At 48.4% G+C, this 11,408-nt stretch overlaps 3 protein-coding genes across 3 annotated transcripts; 2 read left to right on the top strand and 1 right to left on the bottom strand.

Annotated features, from left to right (window-relative positions):
• Window positions 1–633: 633 nt before the first annotated feature.
• On the top strand, window positions 634–2,102 carry LOC124668568 (glucan endo-1,3-beta-D-glucosidase-like). Its single transcript, XM_047205679.1, has 4 exons — window positions 634–788; window positions 1,269–1,312; window positions 1,465–1,696; window positions 1,821–2,102. The coding sequence occupies exons 1-4, from the start codon at window positions 713–715 to the stop codon at window positions 1,844–1,846; spliced, it is 378 nt and encodes a 125-aa protein (XP_047061635.1). The 5' UTR covers window positions 634–712; the 3' UTR covers window positions 1,847–2,102.
• Window positions 2,103–3,468: 1,366 nt separating this feature from the next.
• Window positions 3,469–4,280, top strand: LOC124663835. Its single transcript, XM_047201490.1, has 2 exons — window positions 3,469–3,516; window positions 3,594–4,280. The coding sequence occupies exons 1-2, from the start codon at window positions 3,469–3,471 to the stop codon at window positions 4,278–4,280; spliced, it is 735 nt and encodes a 244-aa protein (XP_047057446.1).
• Window positions 4,281–6,320: 2,040 nt separating this feature from the next.
• On the bottom strand, window positions 6,321–10,272 carry LOC124660284 (receptor-like protein kinase FERONIA). Its single transcript, XM_047198095.1, has 2 exons — window positions 9,987–10,272; window positions 6,321–9,289 (listed from the first exon to the last, which is right to left on the bottom strand). The coding sequence occupies exon 2, from the start codon at window positions 9,106–9,108 to the stop codon at window positions 6,478–6,480; it is 2,631 nt and encodes an 876-aa protein (XP_047054051.1). The 5' UTR covers window positions 9,109–9,289; window positions 9,987–10,272; the 3' UTR covers window positions 6,321–6,477.
• Window positions 10,273–11,408: the final 1,136 nt, after the last annotated feature.

Here is an 11,408-nt window from a genome sequence, read left to right as displayed (position 1 = left end):
ATTATTGTCCCGCTCTTCCAGTGTTACAGAGTGATGATCTTTCACATATTAGGATCCAATGCTGACTGTATCTACCTCCTAATTACTGAACCCATACATCTGAGATGTTGTTGATGTTTGCGAAATCCATAACAAGTCTGACAGAGATCAGCAGCTCAAATTCAAAAACCAGTTTGAAGCTCAAGTTTTCCTGGGCCATGCTTTGACTTGCACACATCACATAGGAGATAGGACCGATAGGAAGAGAGGAGACCACAGTAAAACAACAAGAACTGAGTCAATGTGGGCCACAAGGATTCGGTTTGGATGAACCAAAGTCTGTGATGGGATCACTGTGAGCCCAACCAACACGAACCAGGATAGATAGTTTATGCCGGCGCCGACCTGGCGCACATGGCAGGTTGCCGCTGGTCGAAGCCAGAGACCACCGGAGTCACATACTCACATGCGTGATGTACCTCTGCCCCAAGGCCATGGCCATGCCAGACTCCCTTTCGTTTCTCCAGCAGTTGCGGTGGGATCTACTCTACTCACCACGGCAATCAACCGGAGCGGCCACTTTTCCCGGCTTTGCCCCATCTTGTTATAAACCGGCCACCGCTAGCTAGAGCTAGACCCCAGCACCCATCTGTCTCTTCTTGGCGGCCTCCACACTCCACAGCCTTTGCGAGCTTTCCTCCGAGCTGTGGTGGTTTCTGTGCTGGAGAGCAAGATGGCTAGAGCGGCTCAGCCGTCTGCGTCGCTCGTGCTCCTCTCCCTGGGTCTTGTGCTCCTCTGCTTCACCTCAGGTAATCTCTCTGCCTCCTCCGATTAGGTGTGATCTAGGACAGCACTGTTTGTTCCGTTGGGTGGGCACTAGTTATTCTGCCAGATAAAAACACTTTTCTTCAGTTCTTTTGTTTCTTGTGAGTTGTGGATCACACTTTCTGGCAGATTTGTCCTCATGTTTCTAGCTGATTTTGTCTGAATATGTTTGATGTCATGAACTTGCGATTAGTATTCTGCCTGTCTGTTCTGAGAGATTAATGTTGGTGCATGGAGAGGAATGTATCAACATCGACATCTTCTAATTCAGGATAAATGGCCGAACCCAGTTAGCTGCTGAATCACCCGCTCCCAAGATCTACTTAGATATTTAGCTCTTGTGATCCCCGCTTCTTTGCTACCCATCATCAGATGAATCGTTCTTTGCTCTTATGTAGTACTGTGGAACTGTAGAAGCCGCGCAGAAACTTATCTGAAATCTGCATTTCTCTGTTTCTCTGCAGGAAGCACCGTTCGGCTGGCCGACGCACAGGCACAGCCCGCACAGGTACCTTAAATTCGCTTGCTCTCCTTCCTTCCGTAATCTTTTTCCAACTTCACGCCATGATCGATGCGAATGTAGTTTGTGCTCATTTTTGTATCATGATCCAACTCCAGTCACCGGCGTCGCCGGCTGCGGCCGCGGCGAGGCCGCCCAAGACGTGGTGCGTGGCGAAGCCCTCCGCGGACGAAAAGGCGCTGCAGGGGAACATCAACTATGTCTGCCAGAACGTGAGCTGCAGCGTGATCCAGCCGGGCGGCCCCTGCTTCAACCCCAACACCCTGGCCTCCCACGCCTCCATCGCCATGAACCTCTACTACGCCTACAACGGCAGGCACTCCTGGAACTGCTACTTCCGGGAATCCGGTATCATCGTGCAGTCCGACCCCAGTAAGCCCCATCCAGCTACTACTACTACCCTTCTTGCACTTGCAGAAATCTCAACAACCATTATCTGAAACTGCAGCCCTCTTCTCAACATTATGCGTCTCTGACAGAAAATCTTGTTTTGCAGGTTACGGTTCCTGCACTTTCTACTGATTGTCTTCACCGAGGTTGAGCTGACGCCGTTTGTCGAGGCAGTTGCGGTTGCAGTAGGTTCTTCATTGTTAGTAGGAATATGTTTAATTGTGAGGCGCCTTAATTTGGTGGAGAAGCCCCATGTTGTCGTGAGCTACCTGCTCGAGCATCATGCAAAGTTTGATTGGTTCAGGAGCAGCGTATTAGTGTCGTGACCCAACTGTCGGTCTGTGTTGCGTCTTGTCTGAGATGTTCAGTTGCTCGTCTCTCTCTCTCTAGTGGGTGCATATTAATACATGTGCGTCTTTTTGACTGCAATGCTTGTTGTAGCTTGTGAGTTTGTTATTAATTTCAGAATGTTATCACAGTAGATTTGCTGGTTAGACAGTGAGATGCCAAATGTGGGTACTAGAGTAGGCAGGTTATATTTATTACTCATGGGGACACAGTTTCAGCCACCTTCCCAATGCACGGGCTTGATATGCAGTTCTCGAGGGAGGAGCTCCAAGTGTTCGAGCATCCTCTACGGTGGTGTTTGTTGATGGGTACCACCTCTCTTGGGTGGATATATAGCTAGATGGGAAAGGAGATAGAGTCGGAGCGTCGTAGGCGATGGTGAAGTGCTCTTTTGGATTTCAGACATCTAAAGCGTTCTCAGCCCGCTTACCCCTTTTGCACTCTACTAAGTGTTACGGCGGATCGAAATCCGTGACGTGAAGCCCACGGTGGAGCCTGACATGTTGATCTGGTGCAATACACCTCTAAATCTATCTTCAATACCCGCTTCTAGGGGCAATTGTGCCAAAATCTCGAGATCTCATCTAGTGCCCCATGGCTCCCCAACACGCCAAGTTTTCTATCTGGCTTGCTTGGCAGACCGTTGTTGGAGAGGTGGGTGTGTCGGGAGGCTTCTAAGACATGCCATCCAACACCCACGCGATGGTCGACATGTCCTTGCCAGATGCCCCTTCTCGCGGACCATATGGTTCTGACATGCTATTTTGGATCCGATCTACAAGTAGGCCGCTTGTTGTGGAGGGTGCTTCACGAAGTTGTGCAAGGCCATCTCATCTATTGCACAAGAATACCTCGTCAATTATCATGCTCACTGTTTGGTGGATTTGGAAGATTCAGAACACAATGGTCTACGACAACTTGCAGCCTAGCACCTCTCGCCTTCTCGACAGAATTCGAGCCGAGCGGTTGACATATACACCCTAATTGCTCCAGTGGGTTGTTCCCTTGGTTCTAACTTACAAATGCCTGTTCTCTTTTCTTTCGGTGCATCGAAATGCAAAAGCCTTTTTACAATTTCATGAAAAAAAATTAGCCACCATTGAGAATTCAGAGTAAAGGATCATGTTCAGTGCAGTTGAGTATAAACCTCGTGCATTTCTATCCCTAATAAATCGTTGAAACTGAAGTACTGAACAAATATTACTTGCATTTGTTCCACTTCCATCAGAACCGATTACAGTTCAAAAAGAAAAGAAAAGAAAAGGAAACGTGACAGCAAACTTGAAAACACTCTACCGCCCTTCAGAATTCAGAAGAACGCCCAAATTTTTGCTAAGCGAACGCGCCCCGCGAGGCCATTCTCCGCATCGGTTTCCCTCGGCCCGGAGGCGGCGGCGGCGCCGCCGATGCAGCCCTTCTCGCGGCACACCGGCTTCTTCGCGTCCCTCAAGCAGGTAGCCTATCCACTCTCGCGCCACCGCAACACCAGTCACCACCTCCCCCTCTTCTTTTCTGACCATCTCCTCCTCAGGTGGAAGATCGATTGGCGGCGGAGGAGCAGCACGAGAGGCCGCCGGGGCCGCGGCAGCCCGATGCGCCGCCGCTGTTCTCGGACACCATGACCGCGTCCCCGCTCTTCCTCGGCGCATCGACGGCCACGGCCACCGACCGCGGCATCGGCAGCGGCGGCGGCGAGAGCAGCGTCCCGGCGCTGGACTTCTTCACCCTCTCCAAAGACGAGGAGCGGGCGCAAGAGCCCCAACAAGACTCTAACGACGATGACAACGATGACAGCGGGGAGGACATCGCGCGGCTCATGGCGCTGCTCGGCCTGTCGCCGCCACCATGGGGCGGCGATGACGGGCACGGCAGCGGCGGGTGCGACTGCAGCGGCGGCGACGGGTTCTTGGCGAAGGTCGTCGGGGTGGTCGGGCCCAAGTGCGACAAGGAGAAGAGGAGGGTGGAGGGCTGGATCGAGCATTACTGCGGCGATGGCGGTGGTGGGTGCAGGGAGCCCGCGAGGCTGGCGCACCTGCTGCTCGCCAAGGCTTCGTGGTCCTGGGACGGAGAAGGGCCTGGGGATAGAGCAGCCATTGCGTTTCCTTCCACGGTGAAGGAGTTCTTGGACCGTGATGCGCCACCGCGGTTGACGGAGGAGGACGAGCAGAGGGATACAGACCCAACGCATAGTTCAGACCTACGCAGTGATGAACAATGATGGGTATTTAACAAACTGAATGCTTGTCTTCTGCAAGTTCCGAAAGCAATGTGTTTGTGAGCAGAGTAAATCACATGAAAACTTCTCCTACATTATAAATTTATTTACCAGAGTTCTCACTGACAAAATTGTGTTTCCCTGCATTTTTCTCCACCGACAGCCCATCGCTTCATCTGATACTTCACCCTGCAGGCGCATAAGGCGCATCTGCCAACCATTTTTTTTTTGACTGTGAATCATCTGCCAACCATAATTCAACAGTACATGTGAAATGTGAAGTTCGTTCTGCACCATATTCATTGGAAATAGCTTGCTAAAGAAGACTACTACTAAGCCAGATGACGGAACACGGAGACCTAGGATGTAGAAGATCATAACATGAGCGATTCGGCAGATTTGGATTCCTTTTCTATATATCCACTCATGTGGTAATTCATCATATGATTCATATAAGATCCATCTATCTAGAGATCGTCATATACATCTAGAAAGCCGTATGTTTTGGAAGAAGCTTGTACAGTTTGGGAAGGTTAAGGTACAATTCTTAGGTTACCTTATATGTTTGCTATATTCAGTTGAATTACAGTCAGTACTATGCCAAAAATACCATAATCTCTCTTTGTAACGAACTTGAAGAGAAATGTTCAAATCTTTCCTTGAGTGTTATAAATTATACAGAAAACCTGCTAGCTTCCAATGAAGTGGTCAGACATTCAGATTATCACTCGGCAGCATAAGCAGCACTGGCCTGGCCATCTGCAAGAAATCATAAACCATAATAGGATGGAATATTGATTTAATTGTTTTACCGGCCCTAGATTTGCATAAGAGATGAGACCGTAAATGTTACAGTTGCTTTTATATCTGTTCTTACTAGGACATCTCTTCTTGACAGTCTGAAGCATAGAAGTATGACAACTCCTTATCGGAAAAAAAATATGACAAGCAACATAATTACCTTTCTACTTAACACGTACTGGCTAGACAATGCAAAAAATGCAAATTCATCTTTCATCTTGAGCTATGAGAAGCCTTATTTAGGATTCACAAAGACCACCTTCCCTGATCAAATCTGACAGGAACTCATTCAGATGCAGCAGTTGCACTATCCAGAAAACGATAGTATTGCAACAGTTTTGTTTCCATTAGTGTTCATTATTCTATCCCACTAATCCTGACCAAAGTGAAACATTGGCAACTTTGCCTTGTCGAATATAGCACTACCAATATTGTATCGACAACAACACAGACCATCCACAAAAATAATGGAATCTAGAGTCTGCTAAACAATTTCGTGGCCAACAGCCTTCGATCTAAGCTTAATTGCAGAGTGAAAATCGCTGAAGATGAGGAGATTCTTCATGACCCAAACAGCGCAGTGCTTCCTTGCACAGTACTTAGCACCAGCAGACGCAAGGCTACTGCAATTCTGCAAGCTTAGCATTATGGCGCTTGAACATAGCCTCATTATGTTCATCATCCACATCATGGAATGCAAATCTATTATCATAAATATATCCATACTCCATTAGTTTAGTTTATCCAGCTAATTCATTTTTATGTATATTTCCTCTGACATGGTAGGTGATCGTTCCTCAGCTAACTTTACTGCACCTCATCGCCCTTCATCTGCAGAACATCGCTCTACCTACGAGCAGAAGCATAGATATTGGCATCACAACACATAATCCACAGCTGCGTGAACCAAAATCAAGCACTTCTCTAAGCCTGGTACCACACCTGTCGAGCAACTTCAACATTACAATGAACTCTGTAAGCACAAGGCAAAGCCAACCATACAGTGAGATTTCATTCCACTGGCATATTTCTGATAAAGTCTTCAGCTACATTTATGCTCCTACATTTCCCGAGAACATCTACCATAAAGCATAATGCTAAGTGCCTAAGTTCAAGATCAACCAAATCATCCTCCTCTAGTGGTCTGAAACCATACCTTCCCTTTTCTAGAATCACTCCAGGCTGTTAACAGACTAACATACGTGATCTGGTCAGGCTGGCATGGTTGAAAGCTTTGAGAAGTAGAGTGAACTGAACGCCATATTCATCTCATAGTGTGGTACAATATATATAGGTACATCAATTAGGGTGTATATACTATATGCACTCTATTTTGCAATTATACAATGAATACGGACTGGGATACATCATAGAAGGACTGCAATCCAGGCTTGTGATTTCACCTGCCATCTGGATGCATGATTTGTGAGAAAACAGTGCTTGGAGTCAGCCCATCCGACTCCACACTCGTGATGCTCCGTCCTGTGATGCTCATTGTCGTCGTTGTGGTAGTAGTTGAGTCCGTCGACGGTTCATCTGACTGCAGTCTGGTCATGACAAGAGGCGATGCACCTGATGACAATGTCCCCTCTGTGAGGCTGCTGCTAATGTCTCCATCACTCTCCTGCAACTGGAGTGCAAACTCAAGGTTCCAGAGGACGTCACCCATAGATGGCCTGTCAATGCTGTGGTCAGCCACACATTTCTGGGCAGTCTCTGCGAATTTTATGAAGCACTGGGGAGCAATTTTCCCTTGGAGGCATGGGTCTATGATCTGACCGAGTGTGCCTTTCTTCTGGCAGCGCAATGCCCAATCGGCAAGGCTCACTTGCTCTTTCGGAAGTGAGGGGCTCAAGGCAGGGCGTGCGCACAGAACCTCAAACAGCACAACTCCGAAGGAGTAGACATCAGATTTCTCGGACAGCTGCTGCCTGCGGAAGTACTCAGGGTCAAGGTATCCGAAGCTGCCCTTCACAACCGTGCTCACATGGGTGTTGTCCACGTTTGGACCTGTCTTGGACAGCCCAAAGTCAGAAACCTTAGCAACCCACTTATGATCCAGTAAAATGTTGGTCGTCTTGACGTCACGGTGGATGATGGTTTCCTTTACGCCCGTGTGCAGGTAGTACAGTCCACGGGCAGCACCAATGCAGATCTCAAGGCGCTGCTTCCATGAGAGTGGTGGGTTGTTGGTGTTGTACAGGTGCTCCCGCAGAGTTCCATGGGCCATATAGTCATACACCAGAATCATCTCACTCCTATCCTCGCAGTAACCGATCAGTGACACGAGGTGGCGGTGGCGGAGCTTCGACAACATCTCAATCTCTGTCTGGAACTCATGAACACCCTGCTCAGACATTGGGTTGCAACGCTTGATTGCCACCTTGGTGCCACTATCTATCTCTCCTAGATACACATTCCCAAACCCACCTTTGCCAAGTAGGAAGGCTTGATCAAAATTATTGCTGGCAGTCTGAACTTCAGAAAATGAGAAGTGGCGACAAAGATTGGAAGGCAGTGTCGATGTGGTTGCTGTAGTTCCGGATACGGTTGACCGTGATCTGCTGTAATCAGTGAGAGGTGTCCACTGACCATCTTCAGCTTTACCAGAATCCTTTGGTATCTTCTTTTTTCGTCTGCAGATGATGCAAACGCCAAAACATGCAATCAACAGCACTGTGAAACCACCACCAACAGCTCCACCTATGAGGGCCCCCTTTGATTTTCCTCCACCAGGCGCCTCGGTAGGATTGACATCATCAGGCTTTTGCGGAAGTGGAGGATTGAGCCCAGCAAGATTTTTCAGTCCAGAACCCTGTAGGGCATGTAGCTTGAAGACCTCAAGACCATTCAGTATTGCATCAAAGTACTCTGGTTTACTTGAAAGATCAGGGTGCAGGGCAATCCACATGTCCACCTGACCGGAACCAGCAATGATGATAACATAGTCTGTGAATGCTGTCCTGCCGATTCCTCCGCTCCAGACGATGACATCCATTTGCTGCTGCGCTGTCTGGTTGTTGATGTAGATGAAGAATGACCTCTGATTCACCTTGGTAATAGGGTACTGGATTTCACAGAAATGGAACCTGAGGAGGTAAGAGAACCCTGCATCAACTGGTAAAATCCATGTAAGGTTGTAGTTCAGGTTGAGCTGTGCAGTAGGCCCCATCGACCGAGCTGTACCATAGACATTAACTGGGGCGGTATAATTTGGCACTTGGGATGTATAACTGATGGTCAAATTAGGGTCCCTGGAGAAGACCACCCCAGAGCCACCAAAGATGTATGGGGAATCATTGTCCCATGAGCGGTCGAAACCCGAATCATCTTTCCGGGAAATGGCATTGCCGCCGACATTGAGCCTGTACATAGTCTGGACGCCTGTGCTAGGGTCGAATGTGAAGGGATCTGGGCTACCACCAGTGACAAGCCGTGTGTCAGGTGCTGTGAAGATGTCAGGCGTGGGCACAATCTCAATGCCATTCACAAATGCATAATAACCATTCTGATGTGCTGATGGGGCAAAGGTTAGGTTTAGACTGCGTGTAGAAACATTCACCGAGAATTCACGGACAAGGTAGGCAGAGCTGATGGCCTGAGCTGTTTGCGAAGCATTGAACTCATTTAAGAGGACAAGATCTGTCGTGGAGACACTGAAGTAGGCATTGGGGACGGTATAGTTTTCATAAGCAACCGGATAGAAGTAGAGGCGTAGGAACATGCGGCCTGGGCTGACAGGGATGGAATATGTGTAATTTGAAGTGAAGATGCGGGCAGTCATAAAAGGCACGATGGAGGGGAGTGAAGAGTGTTGCTTTGAAGCAGTGAGGGCAACTCCTTTCACTGATGGCGCGGAGTTGGAGGCACTGTCCCCATCCCAAGTACGGCCACTCTCGTCATTGTTTCGGTTTGATGCTCCGCAATTAAGGAGGATCGGTGTGGAGGCAGTAGAGCTGTTACCAGCCGCCACGGCGAGTGACACGAGAGCCAACAGTGTGAGGGTAACTAGTAAAATCGAGAATGCCATTGCAGTGTGGTTGATGTAGTAAGAATCCAAGTTCAACAATCTGAGGACTCTGTTTTAAGTCTATGTGCTAGAAGATAGCTTCATGAACAGTTGCATAATGCCAGAACATTGGAGATTTCTCAGAGGGTCTTCAAAGTCTTGATAGTACTATTGTTTTGGCGCACCTATAGAGCTATGGAACCTGCAATTGCAGCATCAGAAGCAGAAAATTCAGTCAGCTGCATCATGGTAAGATGAAGTATAGTTATCGATGCAAGGAAGAAACATCCACGGGTATGCGAGAATATTTTTTAAAAATGAAGTTTATGCGACTAATTATTGCAAGAAATTGTGAAGTTTCTGGTACCACCAAAAGATAGATGGAAACAGTACCAAAAGGGTAGTAATAATAGGTAAATACTGCTAATCAGTGCAGACTTCATGTAGTCCTAGTTTCTTTCCAAAGAAAAAAGTAGGAGCGAAAAAGATGGTGAAGGAAAAAAAGATGACATGAAGAAGAAGCTAAAAGAAAGCATGAACCAATAGTCATGAATAATATCGACTCTAAATCTCGAAAAAAATTGGTGGAGAAGTAGCCTTCTAATTTTGCTGTTTCCCCTAAAAGAGCAGTCTATTCTTCTTGCTAGGCCGGAGATGATACGAACAGAAAGTGTAACAAGCAAACCATCTAAACAGGAATACCCCAATGGCCGCCACTCCAAACCACATGCCAGATCTTTGACGGAAGAAGTAAACTTTAGGAGGCAAAAATTGGCGCGAAAACTACAACTATGGAACCTCTCCGAGCCCAATAAAGGAGGCACAGAGCACATGCAACCGAATCGGGTAGGATCAAAAGGAGCTCGAAAAGGAGGAGGAGGAGGAGGAGGCATGGTTACCTGAGCATGAAGATCGAACTCGTGTGAGAAGGAAGAGAGATCAAAGCCACGGGAGAAGGTGAAGACCCCAGGAGGATACGGCGCGTTTGGTGGGAAGCAAAAGTGGTGAGAAACTGAGCGTGCGCTCGCTGAGTGCTTTACAGCGGAGGAACGGGAGGAGATATTCAGGTACGATGGCACTAAAATACGGTAGTGGGGGTTCACAGAAAAAGTACCCGCACTCTTTGAAATTCCATCTGCGTAGAAAATTCGTACTCGATCATTTGGACATCTAGTTCGTCTCCTTCCTCGATGGTGCCGAGTCGCCTACGCCCACCTCGTGTGCAATCCGACTCTTCAAAGCTTCAGACAAAAGTCTCGGTCAGGAGTAATGTCGAGATGCGGCCATTTGTGCGGGATAATAATTTGTGTCCAGTCAATGGGTCAAAGTGAGAGCGACGGGCACGATAAGTCTCGTGGTACCAGCCACTAGAGTCATAAACTAAGGCCGACGACGACCGGCGTGATGATAATTCCAGGTTTCAGGATTGCCACATGCAGGAGTGGCTAGGCTGGTAGGGGTGAGGAGTTCCCCTGTGGCGACGGCTCCTACCGGCGACTTTGGCCGAGAGGTCAATGCACGGCACGCAGCAGTGCAGCACCCCGGTTTGCTGTCTTACCTTGCCGGAGCGACCAGATCCGACCAGCGACTTGTACTGTGCTCTTGTGCAGTCTGAAGTCTCCAAAGAAAAATGCAGAACGAATGAGCAAGTGACCCCCGGCGAGGTTGAGAAGGCCAGAAGGGGCACCAGGTGCGGCATACAGAGGGGGAGCCGAAGGCGCCATGGATGGCGCCGTCCTTGGAACGCTCGCCGGGACGCGGTCGACGGCGGGCTGTGGTCCAGCGCCACCGCCAGACCCAGATGGTCCTCTCCTGGCCTGATGTATACAGGGAAAAGAGGTACTGGATCTCGAGAGCCTAGAGAATGGGTCCGAGAATGGAAGTGGAAGTGGCGGCTGTGCCTACCAACGATGATTGTCATCTAAAGGTATCTTTACTATTATATTCCAGTTGGTCGTACGTCATACAACGCGTTTGGTGAAGGAGATTTGGAGCATCCAGGCCGTTGAATCTAATCTCATGGTCTCTTCTTCGCCCGATCACGCTATCACTTAATTAGGAAAGATATATTTCCTCGTCCCGAAATAAAATCTCACATCCAACTTAAGCCAGCGTGTCCATTAATTACGCTAGAGGTTTGATCGGACGTTGCCGTCCTTCCTTCAAACAGGTTCTCCTCACACGACCAAAAAATATGGAATTCTAATTAAGGCTGTCAAATTTACGTTCCAGAAATTATGTCCCAAGTAAATGACGCTCGGGTGAATCGGTTCCGGATCTAGCGTCCCTCACTTTCCTCTATCAATTTCTCGCGGAGCCCT

Source organism: Lolium rigidum, chromosome 6 (assembly GCF_022539505.1).
Source record: "Lolium rigidum isolate FL_2022 chromosome 6, APGP_CSIRO_Lrig_0.1, whole genome shotgun sequence".
In the NCBI taxonomy this organism is placed as follows: Eukaryota; Viridiplantae; Streptophyta; class Magnoliopsida; order Poales; family Poaceae; genus Lolium; species Lolium rigidum.
This window is presented reverse-complemented; position numbering and strand designations above follow the sequence as displayed.

Coding starts and splice junctions, on each gene's coding strand:
- LOC124668568 (XM_047205679.1), top strand. CDS start 713: ATGGCTAGAGCGGCTCAGCCGTCTGCGTCGCTCGTGCTCCTCTCCCTG. Junction 789..1,268: donor GCTCCTCTGCTTCACCTCAG/GTAATCTCTCTG, acceptor GTTTCTCTGCAG/GAAGCACCGTTCGGCTGGCC. Junction 1,697..1,820: donor CATCGTGCAGTCCGACCCCA/GTAAGCCCCATC, acceptor CTTGTTTTGCAG/GTTACGGTTCCTGCACTTTC.
- LOC124663835 (XM_047201490.1), top strand. CDS start 3,469: ATGCAGCCCTTCTCGCGGCACACCGGCTTCTTCGCGTCCCTCAAGCAG. Junction 3,517..3,593: donor TCTTCGCGTCCCTCAAGCAG/GTAGCCTATCCA, acceptor TCTCCTCCTCAG/GTGGAAGATCGATTGGCGGC.
- LOC124660284 (XM_047198095.1), bottom strand. CDS start 9,108: ATGGCATTCTCGATTTTACTAGTTACCCTCACACTGTTGGCTCTCGTG.